Source organism: Trachinotus anak, unplaced genomic scaffold, assembly GCF_046630095.1.
Source record: "Trachinotus anak isolate AG129_WGS33_773 ecotype Australia unplaced genomic scaffold, CSIRO_AGI_Tana_v1 ptg000014l, whole genome shotgun sequence".
Lineage (NCBI taxonomy): Eukaryota > Metazoa > Chordata > Actinopteri > Carangiformes > Carangidae > Trachinotus > Trachinotus anak.
This window is the reverse complement of record NW_027273865.1, coordinates 8806821-8827494: the sequence shown is the minus strand read 5'-3', so window position 1 is coordinate 8827494 and position 20674 is coordinate 8806821. Positions and strand designations below refer to the sequence as shown.

The 20674-nt window shown below is 41.6% G+C and overlaps 1 protein-coding gene across 8 annotated transcripts in view; it reads left to right on the top strand.

Moving 5' to 3' along the window:
- frya (furry homolog a (Drosophila)) overlaps positions 1–20503 on the top strand; it is a 50398-nt gene extending 29895 nt beyond the window's left edge. For 4 of the 8 annotated variants that reach the window (XM_071496111.1, XM_071496105.1, XM_071496108.1 and 1 more), the window contains exons 28-62: positions 950–1060; positions 1590–1744; positions 2147–2249; positions 2343–2514; positions 2870–3126; positions 3228–3374; positions 3477–3645; positions 3930–4014; positions 4106–4188; positions 4688–4838; positions 5138–5241; positions 5596–5781; positions 6670–6868; positions 7352–7473; positions 7589–7776; positions 8365–8459; positions 8552–9132; positions 9367–9464; positions 9551–9721; positions 9853–9993; positions 10571–10750; positions 11526–11690; positions 12055–12129; positions 12232–12402; positions 14281–14481; positions 15158–15301; positions 16150–16313; positions 16391–16598; positions 16971–17120; positions 17220–17318; positions 17417–17500; positions 18283–18300; positions 18537–18647; positions 18751–18956; positions 19062–20503. In XM_071496111.1, the coding sequence (XP_071352212.1) occupies positions 950–1060; positions 1590–1744; positions 2147–2249; positions 2343–2514; positions 2870–3126; positions 3228–3374; positions 3477–3645; positions 3930–4014; positions 4106–4188; positions 4688–4838; positions 5138–5241; positions 5596–5781; positions 6670–6868; positions 7352–7473; positions 7589–7776; positions 8365–8459; positions 8552–9132; positions 9367–9464; positions 9551–9721; positions 9853–9993; positions 10571–10750; positions 11526–11690; positions 12055–12129; positions 12232–12402; positions 14281–14481; positions 15158–15301; positions 16150–16313; positions 16391–16598; positions 16971–17120; positions 17220–17318; positions 17417–17500; positions 18283–18300; positions 18537–18647; positions 18751–18956; positions 19062–19320 (5553 nt within the window). In that variant the 3' untranslated portion in view covers positions 19321–20503. The remainder of the gene's footprint in view (positions 1–949; positions 1061–1589; positions 1745–2146; positions 2250–2342; positions 2515–2869; positions 3127–3227; positions 3375–3476; positions 3646–3929; positions 4015–4105; positions 4189–4687; positions 4839–5137; positions 5242–5595; positions 5782–6669; positions 6869–7351; positions 7474–7588; positions 7777–8364; positions 8460–8551; positions 9133–9366; positions 9465–9550; positions 9722–9852; positions 9994–10570; positions 10751–11525; positions 11691–12054; positions 12130–12231; positions 12403–14280; positions 14482–15157; positions 15302–16149; positions 16314–16390; positions 16599–16970; positions 17121–17219; positions 17319–17416; positions 17501–18282; positions 18301–18536; positions 18648–18750; positions 18957–19061) is intronic. The other 4 variants (XM_071496107.1, XM_071496113.1, XM_071496109.1 and 1 more) reach the window with 3 other exon arrangements.
- The last annotated feature ends 171 nt before the right edge of the window (positions 20504–20674 follow it).

Sequence of the window (20674 nt, the reverse complement as noted above, 5' to 3'; positions counted from 1 at the left end):
AAATGTTATTATTACCCTCTATAACTCACTTACCTGAGTCTAATGTTGTTGACTGTCAAAGTGAGTGTCTACATGTAGATGTGAAAATTGATGCAGAGTATGGCATACTTTGTTATTCTGCTGTAACCCTTTTTCTTAGTCAATCAAGCCTGATTATTCTGTGTAAAAGCTGCAAATTGAATGTTCTCAATATGTCCACAAACATGTATGAATATGAGGGCCCTGTAGGACTCATAAAGATGTATCTGCAATTTGCAAGCAAACAATCATTTGTGAAACAGGATGTTGCCACCTTTTACTATTTGCATATAAGCAGTGTTTGCAAATCACTTCTGTGAAACAGGCCTCATGGATCACAATGTGACAATGCACTAGAAAAGCTCATCCCATCCCATCTCTTCTCCACCCACAAGACAAATACAAGTGTATGAGTGAGCGAGTGAGCGAGTGAGCGAGCTCAGAAAATACTCAGCACACCAACAATACATTTTCACATCAGGCATCCCACTTGTCATAATAGTAACAAGACCTGAATATCACCAAGACCTGTGTCACTATTTTGCAATGACCCATCAAATCTGTCTTGGGGTGGAGCAGTGACTTTGTAAGACAAAGGCAAAAAGTGGGTGTTAAAACACGTACACATTTACTGTGATTTATTTGAAGTTTTGACAACAACAACAGGTCGGTGATTGGCTGACTGTTTTCTGAGTGATTGAATAAAAACATTGTGGATTTCAGGGAAAGATTCTGGCGTGTTTGGGTGGGCTGGGCTCAGTTTCTAAGTACAGGCTGTGTGTATTTCTCTGTGGACTGAGCGCTTTGGTACTTTCACCGTATTAATGTACAATAGACCTGTTTCATAATCCAAATAGACATGGAAATCTCACTTTATACAATATGGCACCTTTAACATGTGAGTATTGTTGACTGATGTTTGTTCTTCCAGGCCATGTCTGCTGTGCTGTGCTGTGGGCCTGTGTTTGATAACGTTGGCCTCTCTCCAGACGGATACCTCTATAAGTGGCTGGATAATATACTTGCCTGCCAGGATCAGCGGGTATGTAGCCAAAACTTTATCACCGTGATGCATTTAAACAAAGAGCCGACCCAGAAAGCCCCTCCAAAAGCTTGCTGAAGCCTGCTTTGTAAAAGCCCAACTCTAGACCTCGCCAGGTGCTGGCCATTATTTTGCAGGAGTGCTGGCAAGTAGTGAAGGGGAGTTTTGTTTAAAAATAAATTTGTCTGATATTGTCTTAATTCCTGTTTACTATGATACAGGATAAAACACCTGCGTGTTTATTTTACACGTTTTACCCCAGAAGAACTTTGAGCAGTCATGTTTTCATTACATGGCTCGAGGAGTAGCATTACCTGGGCAGGGAGCCAAGAAAATGTAATTTATCATCTTTTTTATATGAAAGAAGCAGAACTGCTGGAATCATTTTACACTGAATCCCTGAATCTTTCGAAATAGATGTTGCATCAGATAATCAATAATGTGAAGTAAGGAACACAGAGGATCCTTCAAAGAAAAAAAAAGATGTGAAACTCAAGAGAGTCTGTGCTGGTATCTGCTCCTGGCTCAGGTCCATCAGCTTGGCTGTGAAGTCGTCATCCTGCTCCTGGAGCTCAATGCCGACCAGGTCAATCTATTCAACTGGGCTGTTGATCGCTGCTACACAGGCTCCTACCAGCTCGCCTCAGGCTGCTTCAAAGCCATCGCTACAGTCTGTGGCAGCAGGTACAAAATCTCACAATCTCTCCGTCATCTGTTCAAACAGTTAAGGCCCACACTCTTTGTGTTTCCATTGCTTTTCGTTTGCATTGTACCCTCTTATTTTTAGTCAAACGTCAAATGAGGTGCAGTTAAGTAACGATTTACCTAATTAGGTGAGATAATGTATTTTTTGGATCACCCAGATTTCTTATCGAACTGAGGAAACGGCAGATAAAATAGCTTAGGCTTCAAAGTGTCACCTCAGCTAATCCTCTTAGAGGGCTCACTGTTCGTCTGAAGTTGGCCTTTCCCTCTTGCTTCATCTCAGAAGCATTAACCCAAGCATTATGTGGAACACTCAGCATTGATTTCTTAATGCTGGAACATTATCTCGTAGTTATTATTTTCTCTGTCTTTCTTTATTAGCAGAAACTACCAGAGTGATATAGTTACACTGCTGAATCTGGTGCTCTTCAAGGCATCAGACACCAACAGAGACATCTATGAGATTTCAATGCAGCTAATGCAGGTGAGAAACATAACCACAATATTTTTTTATGCTGCTGTGTAGTTTTATGTGCTTACAGTCTCAGTGACACATTTCTATTCTGTCTTTTAACAGATTCTTGAAGCTAAGTTGTTTGTATACTCTAAGAGGATTGCAGAGCAGAAGCCAAACAATATCCTCTACGGCACCCATGGTCCACTGCCACCTCTATACAGTGTCTCCCTGCCTCAGTTGTCCAGCCAGTTGGCGAGGATGTACCCTGAACTCACGCTTCCTCTATTCTCAGGTTGCTGTTTGTTTCATATGTGTGCTGTGTGTGTGTGGTTACAGAAGGCTTAGCCATGGTATTTAAGGCTGCTGTAATACTCTCGCAGGCTTGTCATCTTCTCATGGTTTCCCACTAAATACTGCTTCCTCCTCTTCCAAAGAAGCCTTTCTCTCCCAGACACTCATGTATCTATGGACACTCCCACTGACCACAGAAACACCAAGAGCTTAACTCCGCCACTTTAAGTTGAATTCATATGCAGATCAGGATTAAACCGGCTATTATGGTGAAACTGAGTATACAGCATGTGTTTAATATCTGTGGAGAATATAAACACCACAGTGCATACTGATGTTATTCTGCCTCTTTCCAGAGGTTAGCCAGAGGTTCCCCACCACTCATCCCAACGGGAGGCAGATCATGCTGACCTACCTCCTCCCCTGGCTCGGTAACATCGAGCTGGTGGATAGTGGCCTGCTGCTCCCGGTCTTCACACCATGCACCTCAGATTATGACGCTTCTATCCGGACGACCAGCTCAGGCTCATTGCACCAACTGAGGGGCACAGGCTGGGGCTCCCTGCAGGCGACATCTATGGTTCTCAATAACCTCATGTTCATGACTGCTAAGGTAAAGTCAAGTTGGGGATATGTACTGAAAGAGGGCATTGGTAATCTAAGGTCGGTGCAACTAATGTGATGCTATATTCTTTTACTAATACCTATGGTCAGTATGGAGACGACCTCCCAGGACCAGAGATGGAAAACGCCTGGCATGCTTTAGTCAGCAATGAGAAGTGGAGCAACAATTTGAGAACGACACTACAGTTTCTCATCAGCTTATGTGGTGTCAGCAGTGACACCACTCTCCTACCATATGTAAGATACAGTATATCATTTAGGCCAGATGGAAAATGTTATGTAGCTACTTTGGGTTTTTTTTTCAGTTTTTCACAGATATTCTTTGATATGTTTGTTCAGATCAAGAAGGTGGTGATCTACCTGTGCCGGAACAACACCATCCAAACCATGGAGGAGTTGATCTTTGAGTTACAACAAACAGATCCAGTCAACCCCGTGGTCCAGCACTGTGACAGCCCTCCTTTCTATCGCTTCACTGCCACAAGCAAGGCCTCCACTGCAGCTTCAGGTGCATCTTTTAACTACAGTGTATCTCACTGAATGAACAGAATGAACTCCAAGTAACATTTGTATTTTTTTTAAATGGGAAAAATCATCTAACCAGGAAATCCCAACTGCTCCAGAGGAAGCACTTAGTGGCCAATCATAGAAAACTGTGTTTGGTCTGGACAGATCCCAGTGGTGAATGTGACGCAGTGTTGGTGTTAAAGATTATGCTCAGAAGACTTTACTTGAACACACTGTAAAACATATCTCAACATATCTTTATCTCTTTTTTTGGTTTATTCCTAGGCACCACATCGAGCAGCAACACAGTGGTTGCGTGTCAGGAGAGCTTTCCTGACACAGATGACACCAAGAAGGAGAGTGAGGAGAGGTACAGTTGGCAATGAGGTCTTAAAGTTTGTCATTTGATTGATTACAGTATTAGTGAGACTCATCATGATGATTTTTTTTTCTGACCTCAGGCTTAGCCACATAATGCGAGCACACAACCGTTTGGAATCACGCTACAGCAACAGCTCAGGAGGATCTTATGATGATGATAAGGGTAAGTGTTTTTTCAGCACCAGACACCCTATGAAATAATGATGTTGTCATGGTCTGGTGCAATATACAGGCTGGGTTGGAGGGTAAGATGGTGACCAGCATGATGTCATTGATAATGCATGAGCAATGCAGAGCAGCCTGGGGCTCTTAAAAGGCTTCTGTGAGAACTGGCACTGAAATAAAAGTAGTGGAGCCCAGGGCCTCTGCACTGCTGCCAGTGACCCAAAAACAGGTTTGTTACACCCTCTCAGGCTGAATTAGTCATGTAGACTAATGTGTGTAAGAATAATCCGACAATGAAAAGCACCCTGACATACCCTTTTGCCAACAACGCTTCAAAATTAAAGTCCTCTTCTATGAAGTTATGCTGTGAGTAGTATTTAAATGCATCTTCCGTCTGTTTTTGCCCACATGCCACCAATGTCCACCAAGAGAAAGTCTACAAACTCAGGTCTCAGGTGGAATAAAGTCAAACATTATATTGTTCTGTAACCATTTAGGTGAACCACTGCCCCCATTTGCTGATTGGCTGATGGTTGTTATTGAGACCAACCAGCCCCATCCTCTGCCCATGCCTCCGAATGGAGGATGCTGGGCTCCACTGGTGGACTTTTTGCCAGAGACCATCACTCCCAGAGGACCGCTGCACAGGTTCGACCACTGCATGCAAAATGTGCTCATTCTCATTCTGACTCAGAGTCCAGCTGAAAGTGTAAAGTCAAAACTGCTGCTAGTCACTCTTAAAGACTGTCTATGGATTGAGATTAGCAATAAAACTGATCTTTGATCTTTAATAACCTGCTACAGTTTGCACATAAAAGCAGATTTTTCATTTCGATACTGTGCACCAGAAGGTCATGTTTTTATGGATTAAATTACATTTAAATCTATTTTCAAATCTCTTACATTTAACTGAGAGGTCTTACAGTGTATGTTTTTGTTTGTTATAGGTGTAATATAGCAGTCATCTTCATGACAGAGATGGTGGTGGATCACAGTGTGAGAGAGGACTGGGCCATGCACCTGCCCTTACTGCTGCATGCCTTGTTCTTGGGTGAGTTCACACTATAATCATCCCTGTAAAATTCATCTGTTTAATTACATGATATTTATATGTTTGATGTAATGTCTAAATCTCATGGCTGACCTGAGTATTATGAGCCCAATATGATAGATGCATCACCTTTGTATTTGATGTAGGAAATGGAGATTTCAGCTAAAGTTGCTCTTCTGGCAGAAATCTTTCCATCAGTTTCGAGCGGCTGATACCAGATAGTTTCATTCTTTCTAGGCTCTGAGATCAATGCTGTGAAACCAGGAGAGGTGAACTTGAAAAGAAACTCTTGTTCTTTCCATAACAAGCTACACCTTGTCTTTGAGTTATTAACTGGTCTGTTCCTTTCTCCAGGAATGGATCACAACCGTCCAGAGGTGTTTGAGCACAGCAAACGTCTCCTCCTCCACCTGCTCATCGCTTTGTCCTGTAACAACAATTTCCAGGCCATCGCCTCAGTCTTACTGCAGACACGCGAGATCAACAGCACCAAGACCCTCACCTGCAAGCCAAGCCTTCAGCCGGACTATTTACCCTCAGGTAAAAATAAAGGCCTGAAGTAATACTCGCCTGTGTGAGTTTTCTCAACTACAGATGTATTCAGGTTTTACTAAAAGGTTGGTGTAGACCTGGATCCAGTTGTCAGAGCAGCTTGGCATTTGACACTTCTTGAGCTCTTCTTTCTGGCTAAGATAAACTTGAACATCAGGAGGGAATGGCTAACATTCCTTTCAGAGGATAGATAAGTTTCTTATCTTATTCTTTCTTATTCTTATCTGGGGAGGAAAAAATTGGACACTGTGCCAAAAACAATACTGAGCACAGAGGACATCAAAGGTCTTGATTAAAGCATTCCATTCGGCTATTTTTATCCTTTTGCCCAAATTGGGGCCATCTGCTCAGGCTCGGATAGGCTGGTTTGACTCCCCTCCTCCCCCCGCTGATAATTTGTTTAGCAAATGTCTAGACATTGTGAAATGTCCAGAGTTTGCTTTGTCCATTTGGCCATTTGAATAGAACTAGTATGCTAAAAATAGAGACTTTTTTTTACAGTGATACCACACAATGATAACACTGCTGTGAGGATCCAAAGAAAACATCCCACTTTCTTCTCGGTCTTCACTCCCATGATTATTATATTTGTATCAGTTAAATTAACAAAAAACAGATTAAGTGTGCAGCAAATTAATAGTTGCACTTGACAGCTCCACCACATTAAATACATGCTGTCAGGAGATAAGGCTAATTGGAATCAAATTCCAAACATGTTGAAACACAGGTCATGCTGCTGCCTGGATATTCTCTTCATACACTAACACTTACTTCCATCTCCAGCCTCATGCTGCAGTTAGTGCAATGAAATCAAACATCCAAATGAACCACTGTGACCTGTTTCTGATCACGTACCCGTTCCTCTGTTGTGCTCAGGAGGTTTCGACTTCCTGCGAGAGTGCCAGGCGTCTCCTGTACCAGACTCTGGTCTGAGTTCTTCCTCCACATCGTCCAGTCTGAGCCTGGGGGGCAGCAGCAACAACCTGCCTGAGATCTCACAGGAGGTGGAGGAGCTTGTGGCCTCCAATAAAATGGACGAGAAGACTAACAAGATCATTGAGTTTTTATCCACAAGGTACTGATGTTGATATATAGTTCCCCTGATAGAATAATTTTCAGCATGTACAACAACCCAGAAAATGTTTTACACAATAAATGTGTGTTACACAGCAAAAAACAGGTAGAAATAGCTTTCTGATATGCTGATATACTTCCTCATATTTCTTGATCTAGATTACCACCTAGTGGTGCTGTATGCATAGTGCAATAGATTCCTAGAAGAGAAGGATTGGAACCAAAGTTATGATGCAACTGGTATTTACCATGATTAATTGTACACATTGTAAATTCCAGTTAAAATTGTCATCTTGCAAACTCTATTGAAAAGTTTAGGATTTTATTTGTTTAAAATGCTTTTGCCAGTTCAAATACAGACTAATACAGACTTAATAGGCTGAACAGAGGCACAGTAGCAGGTTATTCAAAATGACCCACCTTTATTATAGCAGATCTCCAGAGACGATATGCTGTTAGTAACTTAGAAATTGTTTTTTTATAGAGCGCATGGACCGCTATGGTGCCACGAAGACATTTCACCAAAGAACCAAATTTCAAAAAGTACAGGCCAGCTGACAAACTTTCTGCGACACGTGATGTCTGTGTTCAAAGAGTCCAAGTCAGGTAACACTCCAGTGTGTCCCGACCAGCAATTACTAATGAATTATACTGCACAATCCTGCCTCTACAAGTCAATATTCTAATTTCAAATAAATACTCCTCCCCCCGACCTCGTTAGATTTCCACCTGGAGCAGCAGCTCAGTGACGTGGCACTGCAGACGGCCTTGTGCAGTTCGTCCCGTCACTACGCCGGCCGTTCCTTCCAGGTGTTTCGAGCGCTCCGTCAGCCCATCTCCGCCCACGCTGTGTCAGACCTGCTCTCGAGGCTGGTGGAAGTCGTCGGTGAACATGGAGAAGAAGTGCAGGTTAGTGTTCTGTGTGTGTGAGCATGTGGATATGAGAGTATTACATATTAATAAATGTTTCAGGATTGTTGATACAGAAATTTCTTCTTTGCATCTTTATCACTGTGGAATTCCCACCAGCTGTGCGATTTATAATAGGAGTTGTGAAACTGAGCAATTTTGCTGAAAAACCACCTAAGTAACAGTATATGTTTTGATTTACTGTTTCGTTTTTAAGGATGTAGGACATGAGGTCAGTGCTGTTTAGGAAATTACTTGGATGCCCCAGATTTTTGACCCTCTTACAAGCACAGGAACACAGCATTAAAATTAATAATCATCTAATGGCAGAAATCCTAGATCATCATACAAGTCCCTGATCCCTGAACCATGGAATATTCCATCAAATTATTGTAGAAAGACAAGCAGGGCTGAAAACACAACCTCTTTCTGATGTCATCAGATCTTTTCCCCTAATTTTTTGATTAATGCTCAACATAGTTCACTGCGATGTATTCAGGCTATTTTCCCAGTAATTATATGCTTACTGTTTAATTAAGAGGCTACAAGGAGATCATCCGAACTGCAACTGTGTCTTCTCTCTCTCAGGGCTATGTGATGGAGGTCTTACTCACACTGGAATCTGTGGTGGATAACTTGGCCGAATGCCTGAAGAACAATGACCTCATGGCTATCTTGACGAGGTTTGTGTCTCCTCTGTGTACATTTATATTTAAAGAAGGTATTTTTTGTTAAAACATGTCGTAACTTTAATTTATTGTTTGTTTAATCTCAGAGCCTCATCTCCAGATTTCCTGACCAGTTTCAAGCTGCTGTCCAACAGGAAGAGCACAGGGCAGCTCAACCTCAGAAGAGAGGAGAGGAGCAGGCATCAGAGGAGCTCCTCTGTCCCCAAGAAGTTTGGAGAGGCGGACAGGTGGTCTGATCCACCCCGCAGTGCTACGCTGGACCGCATCCAAGCCTGTGAACAGCAGGCGTTGTTAGCCAAGACGCGCAGCTTGTCCTCATCCAAAGACAACATCACAGACCCAACCAACATCAACCACCCAAGCAACTTGTTGGCCACCATCTTCTGGGTGGCGGTGTCCCTGATGGAGTCAGACTTTGAGTTTGAGTACCAGATGTCCTTGAGATTGTTGAATAAGCTGCTGGGCCACATGTCACTAGACAAACAGGAGAACAGGGAGAAGCTGGAGAAACTGCAGAGCCAGCTGAAATGGAGCAGCTTCACTGGGCTCCAGCAGCAGCTGCTGAAAGGCTTCACCTCCGTCTCCACCACTGACCTCACGCTTCAGCTCTTCTGCCAACTCACGCCTGTGTCACGAGTGCCTGTAGTGGACACATCACAAGCCATAGGTACGCTCCAGGGATCTACACATGTCGTTTTGAAGACCAATAATATGAATGTTGATATTCTTAGATTAAAGTGTCTGTAATTTATTTTATGCCAGTATTGTTAAATTTCAGAAAAGAACACAAAAAAAACTAAAATTGCTGTAACCGTGTATCCATGTAATTTAACACAAATAACAAAATGATTTTTCAAAATGTATTGTAATATTGAATTGATTTGTCTATATCGTCCATTAGGTTTCCCCTTGAATGTTCTCTGCCTGCTGCCACATCTTGTGCAGAACTTTGACGGCCCCACACCGTTCTGTCAAGATGTTGCTGAGAGGATCGCCCAGGTTTGGTTCTAGTCACGTTTCTATCCTCACTTTCTCTCATTGATAATTATATGTATGCCTTATGCTAATTCACGTTTTGTGCGTAGGTATGCCTTGAGGAGAAGAACGCCAAGCTCTCCAACCTTGCTCATGTCATGACTCTGTATAAAACGCACTCCTACACGCGAGACTGCTTCTCTTGGGTCAATGTGGTGTGTCGATACCTTCACGAAGCCTTCTCAGATATCACCCTCAGCCTGGTCACCTACATGGCAGAGGTCTGTGCAGCCACATCAGCTGATTATATGTTTGCTGAGCCGCAGTAAAAGGGTCGTACGTTAAATTATTAATGTTACATCTTCTGAAAAGGTGCTAAACTAATGAATGGCATTTCATTCTTTTGTAACAGCTGCTGGAGAAAGGCCTCCCCAGTATGCAGCAGACCCTTTTGCAAATCATCTACAGCCTCCTGAGTCACATGGACCTAAGTGGAATTCAAGCCAAACCCTTCAACATGGAGGTGCTCAAGACAATTGAGAAATTTGTCCAGGTGAGTTAAGATAAAACGTTAACCCTTGTTACGTTAACATCTGTCCAGCTGCAGATCAGTAGTTTATATATATATGTACTCCTTTTCCAATAGTGATTTTTAGTAAAAGGCTGTTTATATTTTTAAGATATTTTTGTGGTAACTTTCACAGAGCATGTAAGTGCACATGGAAAGTGAAAAAAAATTGGATTTTAGATCTGATGTGATCAGTGGAAACCTTTAGGCATCATGGTCTGAGTAAGAGTCTTGTGCTTCCTACTCCTTTTGTAAGTGTTCATGGGGAAAAAAAAAAGGAAAAAAAGCTGTCATGTGTCAGCGCAGTAAATTTGTAGACACACCCAAACTATAAACAGTCTGCCTCTCTGCTGCAGGCTAGGCCTCTGCTTAGTCTCATTCTGAACCTCCTCTCCTTCAGCTTCCTACTGTAAGGCATCTGCCAGAACACCTCTGTCTCCAAAAATAGAAGCACATTAAAACACATGGAAGGATGTTTGAGTTTGTTTCTTTCTGAACATGTGGTTGTGTTGTTTTTTTTACTGAATGTATGAGTGAACTGCTATGTCTCTGCTGTGTATAGACTATCCATTGGAGAGAAGCACTCAATATCCTGAAGCTGGTGGTTTCTCGATCGGCCAGTTTGGTGCAGCCTTCAGCCCCACAGAGTGACCTCTCCTACGAGGACATCAGCCGAGTGTGGGACCGCTCCTCCAAGGCCTTGCCTGGGAAAACTCTGGATTTCCACTTTGACATATCTGAGGTTAGAGACTCTTTTCTCTGACTTTCTTTTTGCTGTATGTGAGAGCTCTTCGTTTGAAAGTCCCTGCAGCATGAGGACAGCTTAATGCTAGTATGTTTGCCCCTGTATTTTTTCCTGTATTTTCCAGGGTGTGGTGAATGTTGAGGTCTGTGTGGACTCTTTTAAAGCTTTTTGGAAAGGAAACATTTCTTCCCCTTCCTTAATGCTGATATTTCTTCTTGACCAAACCTCTTGAGATTAGCTCGAAAGCTTGAAAGGTAAACACAATTAGCCATGCAGAGCTTGAAAGTGATGTCAAAGATACAGACAGAGTGGTGCATGTGTGGGAACTGAACAGGGACCTATTTGTGTTGTTCATGAATGGCAGGAAATGATGTCAGCTCTTTGCTGCCGTCCTTTGTATGTGACTGTGAGTTCTAGTGGACGGCCAGCAGCATGTGTATTTAAACTTGAGATACACTGGACAAACCGCTGATACATCTTAAAATATCCAGATATTTTTAGACCGAGGGATAAAGCAGAGGAAATGGAAGTTTATTTTTCCTCAATTGCTTCGTCCATTCATAAAGCCAAGTGGAATAGAAACACAGATAAAATATCACTTCACTTTTGGCTCATCCTGGACCTGTCACAGTCTAGAGAGAGCAGGAGCTGCCCTGGAGCCTGTGTCATGGACTGACTAAGCAGAGAGGAACTTTCTCTTCTTCACACTCTCACTTTGACTCATCAGGGTTTCTGTCTGCACGTGTCCGTTTGTTTGTGTCTGTGCTGTTAGACACCAGTGATTGGCCGGCGTTACGATGACCTTCAGCGCTCTCCGGGCCAAGATGTGAAGAGCAGGACCACAGCAGTGACCCGCAGCACCTCCTCTACCTCCTCTGGATCCACGTCCAACAACGTCCTGGTGCCGGTCAGCTGGAAGAGGCCTCAGTCTTCACAGGTGAGCACTTTTTCCCATTCCTTCCTAGAGTTGCGCTCATAAGGTTAGTTATGATCTAATGAGGGCATCAAATTTTACATCAAAGGTGCCTATTTAAGATGTTATTACCACATTTACAACTGGAATTGAAATGCGCTCTGTATCTGGATAAGGAAAAACACCCATGACAGGTGTAAATGCATGCAGAACACAGTGTGGTCAGATTGCAATTAGATTAGCCAGACCACCTTTGGAGGTGGTCAGAGACCCATGGAGCTATTATCCAGATACAGATCACGTTAATACCAGTTGTAAATGGGGCATAAAACAGTGAAGTGGTTCAAGTGAAACTGAATCGTGACATTCAAATTTTGTTTCTCTACAGAAAAGAACACGGGAAAAACTGGTGAATGTACTGTCTCTGTGTGGGCAAGAAGTGGGGCTCACAAAAAATCCTTCGGTAAGATACAACACATTTTAGCAGCACTCATTCATAAACATTCAAAAATAACCTGTAAGCTCTTTTTTTTTTAAATTTTTGTCTCTTTGTTTCTCGCTATAGGTGATCTTCTCTAGTTGTGGGGAGCTGGACCTCATGGAGCACCAGCCCAGCCTGGTGTCCTCCGATGATGGGACCAGGGAACCGGACAACATGGACGACACCACCTCAGAGCAGCAATTCAGAGTCTTCAGAGACTTTGACTTCCTGGATGTGGAGCTTGAGGATGGAGAGGTGAGTCTCAGCACCTCAGGAGTTTTAACGATGGTGAAGAATAGTCTTTATCGTCCTTCTCACCTCCTCTCATCTTGGATGATCAAACTCATAAAGCAGAGGCAACAGCAGAAAGTCAAACATGTCTGACTTTAGAGGATGTCAGAGTATTTTCCTCTAAAGAAGTGTGGTGGGTTCAGGTCTGCCTGCTGTGTGTAATGGGGTCTCTTTTTTCTATTTTTCTTCTGCCCCTGCTATCTAGGAGTTACAGGTAAGTTTAGTCATGTTACATTTTTACTTGCTGTGTTTTTTAATGAGTGTTTGAGTAGCAAATGTGTGTGCATGCCATGTAATTTGCAAAATAGATTCTGCAGTGTTCAGGGACTGTAAGAGATATATTCACTCAAAAGTGTTGGAAACACAATATTTGTTGCATATTTCTCATAGACATCACATGGGACTAATAAGTATTTTACTCACAGTATAATAGTCACCAGTGAAATGCATGCTTTTTTGTCTGATGTATAATTGATGATTTAAATGTTGTATCCTCGATGATTTAAAAAGCATTTAATTGTTTTACCTGGTTATTGAGAGAACATAAATATTGGTTACAATATTTCACTCACAGCAACCACTGTGACATACCATTACTGTATATGCTTATAGGTTTTATGCTTGTGTACAGTACTTGACCCACAAAATGAGTAGCTTGATTTTCACCCATTTCCAACATAGTTCCACATGATGACGATAGTAGTAGTCTGTGTGCAGTTTTCATCAACACAAACTGAGCATCTGTAATTTGGCTGATTGAATTTATTTTTTTTCTACTTAATACAAACTTTTTGTCTCTTTGCAAATCTGACCAACATGATGGGATTTCAAAAAACACATGTGGGTGTCAATCGTACATTTCAGAATAGGTGTCAGCATCAGTGTGTTCTGTTTCAGTTATTTGCATTCCCATCACACTAAAATCATTATTTATACAATCCTAAAAAAAGGTTATGCATATACTAATTCTCCTGTATACGTTTGCACTGTGCTCGCTCAACTGTTCAAATCAGTTCTGTCAAATTACACTGAGACCAAATTGCTGATGACGTACACGTTGTTTTTCACATTGTTACAGAAATAACATTGTTGCTGTCTCTAAGTGGTCAAATTTAACATCGCCTATGTTGCATTGTTATGTTATGTGCATCTTTTTGCTCAATTTAAGTATTTCCTATTTACTCTAGCTTTGAAACCGCACTAACAGGTTGCAGTTTCATCAAATCAACACTGAAGTAATTAAAGACATACACATCTATCTCATTGTGTAAAGCTGCAGGCTTTGCACACCAGTGTCAGCTGTTCTCACTGTGCCTGCCACAATTTCACTCAGAAAACCAACAACTACTGTGGTCATCAAAAGAGCCACTCAGACATTCAGTTTTGTAAGTTAATGACACCACTTGAAAAAGAAGCTAATAAGGCCAAAGTCAAGGCCTTTGCTTTCCTTCAGCGGTAGGTATCAAGCTAAGCACTTGTTAGCTGACACCTCTAGAGTCATGTCCAATTGAAACGTCAGTCAGTCAGACTCAGGGTTAGTGGGTTCTCAAACCTATACTTTCCTTCCAGCATTTGGTCCAGCTACTGTGGTCATAGCTTTAGTAAAGTCTCTATGTGAGGATCCACTGAAGGGCTCATAACACTGCATCACGCTCCCGTAGTCCCTCCATTCTTAGCTTTGAGGGGAAAAGCCCCCGGAGACTGCTGCCTTCCTGAACCTGCACTGCATGGTTGTGTGAATGTGTGTGTGCAGAATGTGTATGTGTGCATGTGTTCGTGCTAGAGAAGAGGTTGTGTTGTACTTCACAGTGCTTGGTAACTTAAGGCCATTCTCTGTTGCAGGGAGAGACTATGGACAACTTCAACTGGGGTGTGCGAAGACGCTCCATGGATAGTCTGGACCGAAGTGACCTTCAGCCCCTGGAGGAGAGTCAGCTGTCCAGCAGCATGCCCAGCCTCAGCAAGATCACCCATGAAGACTCAGACGAGTCATCTGAGGAAGATTCACTCACCGCCAGCCAGATTCTCTCCCACTCACAGCTGGTAAGTTCAGTTTGTTTGTATGCCGATAACTTGAAGTCATAATGAAGGGAAAACCTAGCTGCTGAAGCCCAGTACTATTGGAAAAATATACCTATCATTATAAATATGAATATTAATGTCAACAAAATCACTTAAATCTAATAGGGAGGTGTAATCTTCTAAAGACATTTACATCTTGGACCTTTCATGAACTTTGCTCTTTTGCCACCCTCAGGTTATTGTCAACTTTGCACACAAGATATTTCATAATCTGATATGCAGGTTGCCATGCAATTTGCAGAGCAGATTCTTGCTGCCGAGGGGATAAGGCCTTTTGATTTTAATGGCTTTTCTTCTAGTGGCCACCTCAGAGCCAAACTTTTAAACCTCTAAAAATAGCAAAATTGTCTGGTTGCAGTTTGTTCAACCCAACATCATGAATTGTGGGGTGCAATAAAAAATGCTGGGAGGGAACTGTGGTGGCCGAGGGAAAGCCCAGGTGTCCGTGCAGCTGTCATCCCGCTCCTCTCTTGTCTCTGATTTGTCAGCCACTCTACCACTATCAGTGCTTTCAGGCAGTTCAGGAATATTGTGGAATTAGTGGTTTTTAATCCAGTGTCTTTTTTGTGTTCATTTAAAAGTGACACGTGTACTATTAAGAGAGGATTCCAACAAATTTAATTTTGTCTCTTTCCAGATGGTCAACCTCTCTCCAACAGCAGAGATCAGTAACATGGAGTCTCCCTCTGCCTTTTTTGATTCAACTTCAGCTGATTCAACTCCTCTGAACACCAAAAATCCTAGTTTCGAGGTCCAGCTGCCAGAGGACTCGAAGCAGCGGGTGAATAAGGGCTTCAGAGTGTCTGAGATTCTGGGAACTACTAATGCCTATCGCAGTTCAATACTAGAGTTCTTTACTAACTTTGCCAAATAGGAGCTGTTCTTTTGCATCTTTTCTCATGACATGACTTGGTTCTTATATGTGCTTTGGGTTCAGTGTATGCTAAATGACTTTTCTTATTTGTGACTTTTTCTATATTTCCTCTCTTCAGAGTAGAGCATGAGCAGGTGTTTTCTTAATATTTCAGTGGTTGCATGCTAAAGGCAAATGACCTAAAACCTGCAAGTAGGTAATCCGTAATGCTTGGGCTAGGGGCTAGTTTGTGTCTTTACTTTACTGTTTCCAGGGATTGTCCTGGGATGTTAGTGGGGTTGTAGTCAGCCATAGAAAAAAAAAAAGTCTCTCTCTTTCTGCGTCTGTCTGTTTAAGGCAATGTGTATACCTATTGCTTCCGTGTGGGTGGCTCTACGCAACAACTAAAAACTCTTGGCATGTGGGAGGACAAGAAAGGTTTACACATTGCCTGTCCCAAAAATCTGAGTGTGGAGAGCCACGATGCTGGCTGAATTAAATTGTATTTAATCAAATCAAATGATTTGGCATAATTTATGCACACTAAATTTACCAAATTAAAGAAAGCACTACAAGGAGTGTCCATAGGGTCCCATGGCAAGGTTAGTGTATGCATTTTACCCACAAAATTATCTGTTTAATAATTAAGCGTGACAGAGGGAACAAATTTCAGTGAATAATAACCTTTACTGCATGCTGCCTCAGTATTTGTTCATGACTTCAGTCATTTTTTGCCAAACATTTAAAAAGCAAGTGTCCCCCTTGCTTTCTTTTAGCATGAGGTGTCACAAGAAGATGAAGACACCAACGTCCACGAGGATGAGGTCTCACTCTCAATCAGCGAACTGCCCCCTGAATTTCACTGTGGTGACAGTTTGACAATAGACATGGTTCACAGTGATTACAAAGGAGAACTGGACCTAGACTGCTGCTTACCCAGGTACATGCTCACAGCTTTTCTCAGTGATTATAAAGTTACACCGAAGTTGCTAATAACGCGGCTTTACGTCCACTCAGCCTCGCCAAGGAGGAGAGAGACGACATGCTGGAGTCCCGTTCTTCCCCGCCACCATCCCCCTTCTTCTCCGCCATTCTCGCAGCTTTCCAGCCGGCAGTATGTGATGATGCGGAGGAGGCCTGGCGGAGTCACATCAACCAGCTTGTGTCTGACTCAGACGGATCCTGTGCAGTCTACACTTTTCATGTGTTTTCCTCACTATTTCAGGTACCACAGCATGGCCTTGTAGCAAACCTGTTCCTAAATGATGTTAACAGTGTTGCTGGTCAGACTGAATAATTAAACTGTACGGGTCACAGGATCAGATATCTGGCTGATGAACATTTAGAGAAAGAGGCTTCCTTTCAGAAGAGGTCAGATTCATTACAAATAGAGAGCACTCTGCAGACGCTTTCAGCTTGAAAACCTCCTGAGATTCATTAACCAGATGTTGTTCACTTCACTGACCAAAGCTGACAGGGGAGAGTTTCAGAAAAAAAAACCACAATAATGACAGAATGTATGTACTTTAAATGATGTAGGAATGATTCTGACAGCATCATACCCACCCTTTTTTTTTTTTTTTTTTTTGCTTTGCAGAGTATTCAGACCAAATTTTGTTCCCTGACCTGTGACGCTGTGAGTTACCTTGGGGACGGACTGAGGGGATTAGGATCAAAGTTTCTGAGGTCTTCTCAGATGCTGACATCCTGCTCAGAGTGCCCAACGCTATTTATTGATGCAAACACAGTGAGCAGCATGAAATTCTCCAGTTTCTAATGCTTCTTTGAAAGTATGACATATTAGTCGTAGCTGAACCAATTCAACAACAAAACTTCATTTTTACAGATTATGTCTTATGGACTCCTGGAAAAAATGAAATTCAGCGTGTTGGAACTTCAAGAGTATCTTGATACTTACAACAACAAAAAGGAGGCAGCTCTCACTGTAAGGAGATTCAGTATTGTGCTTTCCAGTCTGAATGTCACCTGTATGTTGTCACCGAGTTGTTTTCATTGCTATTGTTTTGTCTCTGTTACCCACAGTGGTTGAGCAACTGTAAAGCCACTTTTCCCAGGAGTGCTGGGGGCAGGGTGATAACATGTCAGCCAGTGGAGCATGAAGAAAAGGTAAAACCTTCATTTTTAGGAGTTTGAGTAATAACTCTGACACGATGTCATATCCATTGAAAGACTGGTTTAGAGTCTTCTATTCAACCAGTTTACAAACAAAGAGGAAATAGTTGTTGATTCTGTGAGAACAATTGTTTACAAAAATTACAGAAATTACTAAAGATGCGATTTCAACTGACCTTTCATACTGTACTTTCTGCATTACGATTACTGTGTGATTCTGTAGATCTGTGAGTGTTGCCTCTAATTTTCTCACACTATATAAATGTCAAGTTTCTGACAACCTTGAGTTGCCGCACGTCACATTGACTACCTCATATCCAGTGTGCATTGTGGTCATTTTCAGCTCTGCTGGGCATGAGAGCAAGTTCTCTTAAGTTGCATTTAATCTAGCAGTAAACAATACACTCACTTCATAACTGAGGACAGGAAACAGCAAAATGTTCGCAGTTTTGCTGTTAAAACTTGGTACTTCAGAGCTAAGAGATTCCCACTAAAGTGAGTGCATTTGTTCCAATTAACAGGCAAAACTGTTAATTTGCTTGGCTTGTTTCACTTAACCTTTTTGATTAATTCATGGCGACTACTGGTCCTCCTTTAAGTTGAAATTTACACATACATCAAACCTTACCTTTCCTCCTCTGTGCATGCAAATAAAAGTACCTGTGCTAATCCTTCTCACTCACTTTCAAATAGACATAATGAGGAATTGCATGTCCTTCTTTTAAATCTCTGTTTTCCTCACTTATTTTCTGTCCTGTAACATGCTTGCTTTGTAGCAAATGGAATCTCTGGCTGTAAGTTGGATACAGCTTGTTTCTCCTTGTTGTTTTAAATTGTCTTTTCTATCTTTGAAAGCAAAAATTTAGCACACTGTAACTTCCGTATAACTGTAGCAGGTTTAACATTAATTTACAAGTCGTTTTACAGTAGTTAGATGTGTTTATTATCCACCAACTGCAGAACTCTGATATAATAAAGTAATAAAAATGAAAAGCCCTTTTGCCAACAACCACTTTTCTCTTATTTCCAGCAACTGGAGCTCTGTCAAAGACTCTACAAACTCCACTTTCAGCTGTTGCTGCTTTTTCAGTCCTATTGTAAGCTGATTGAACAGGTCCATGCAATAAGCTCTATTCCCGAGGTAGGTACCTCATGCATTTGCTCATGTTCTCTTTTTGGAGCCATGACACCCACCATCTAATCCATGTCTGTCTTTAATAATATTAATCCCTCTCAACCTTTAGCTGACAAATATGTCCAGAGAGCTAAATGAGTTGAAGAGCAACCTGAGGGTAGCAGCAGCCTCAGTGACAAATGATGAGATTGCCGCCCGTGAGAGTTCCTGCTCTGAGCCCACCTTTAGCTCCTCTGAGGCTGCTGTGCAAGCCATCCTCGAGTGTCTGAAGAACAACGAGTTTCCAGCAGCCATCCGCTACATTCGTGAGTGCAGGTGAGAAAAGCAAAATGCTTCTTTCCATGTAAATGGGTAGTTTTTATGTCAGTGAATAGCTCCAAACATCAAACGAATAACATTTTCTTTTTTCGTTCACTGCAGAACAATGTGGCCTAATGACATCTTTGGCAGCCACTCCGAGGATGAGATCCAGACCTTACTGAATATCTACTTCAGACATCAAACACTGGGTCAAACAGGAACTTTTGCTCTGGTGGGCTCAAAGCAGGACCTGACAGAAATCTCTGTGAAGCTGATGGAACTTAATGGAGAGATACGGGACATGATCAGACGAGCCCAGGGCTACCGAGCCATCACAGCTTTTCTCCCAGACTCCAGGGTTTCAGGCTCAACCCTCTGATGACGGTCTGGCAGCGTTTGACACTCATTCCTACACAGTACCATGTGTTATGCCTAGACACTGGTCCTGTCTGGGGTTTCTGCTATCATCTCAGAGGTTAACAAGCACTCAGCTCTCTCTTGGGAATGACCAAACACCTCCTCCTCTTCTTGCTCAGAGTACACCAGAATGTCATAAAGTCAGATCCTCAGACGTGCAGCAATACTGTTGTTTCTAGACACATGAGTGATTTTGTCGTTCTAAAGAAAGTTAGGCTTTTATTGCACTAATAATAGAAATGTTCACAAAGCGACCACTTACTACTGAGGTCAACAACTTTCACATTTAACAAATGACATACCAAAGCTAAGTGATTGTCTTTCAGTTATTTTGTTTTAATTGTCAAGGGAAAATGTGCAATCCTTCATGGAAGAGGAAGACCTTTACTGTATCCTGAAAGAATGTATTTGAATATCACAGCATTAGAAAACATGAAAATTGTTAGTAAAGAAAAAGGGAGGCCTCATTACTTGTTTCAAGTATTGGGTCTTTTGTGTGGGTGTGTGTTTGTGTGTATTGTGTGTAGGTGCTTGAGTGTGTGAATTTAAACCTGACGACCATCATAGATGGCATTATGGATACTGATTTATATGAGTTGTTCACATAAACTACTTTCACATGCTGCAAATCTACTGTAATGTCTCCCAAACCTACATTCTTCTGTGTGGGTTATCTGTTACTCAAAACATCTTACTGTACCTTTTAACTGTGCAGCTTTTAGCAATTAGGTAAATTATTTATATTATTTGCAAGAGAAAGACATACTTTTATCAGACTAGATTTATAGAAAACAAATATTTTGTTTCATCTGTTAAATCTGCCAAGCTTGCAAATTCTATGTACTATAAAGTGTAATAGTAATGTTTATGAACAAATACAGAAAACTATTTTAACTGAATAATTGTACATAGTGCAATGTGGGCTTTGCTCAAACTCATAAGATTGTATTTTTATGAACTTACAATTTGAGTTGCATGTAGAGTAAAAGAGATAGTTACATATTTGTAAAGCTTCCACAGGAACTGTTGGTGTAGCCTCTTGCCTTGTAAATACTACTGCCTTTGCAATGTACTGTACTTTTGGTGTTCTGTACACTTATGTAACAATAACAATAAAACTTTATAAAATAAAACATTTAACTGTGGTTTTATGTTGTGATTTGTGCATTATTCTTTTCTTCTTCGTCTTCTTCTTCTTATTATTATTATCATTATTATTATTATTATTATTATCATTATTATTATTATTATTATTATTGTTGTTATTGTTATCATTATTATTATTTGCACATACAGCCAGGAAGGTTACCTGAAAG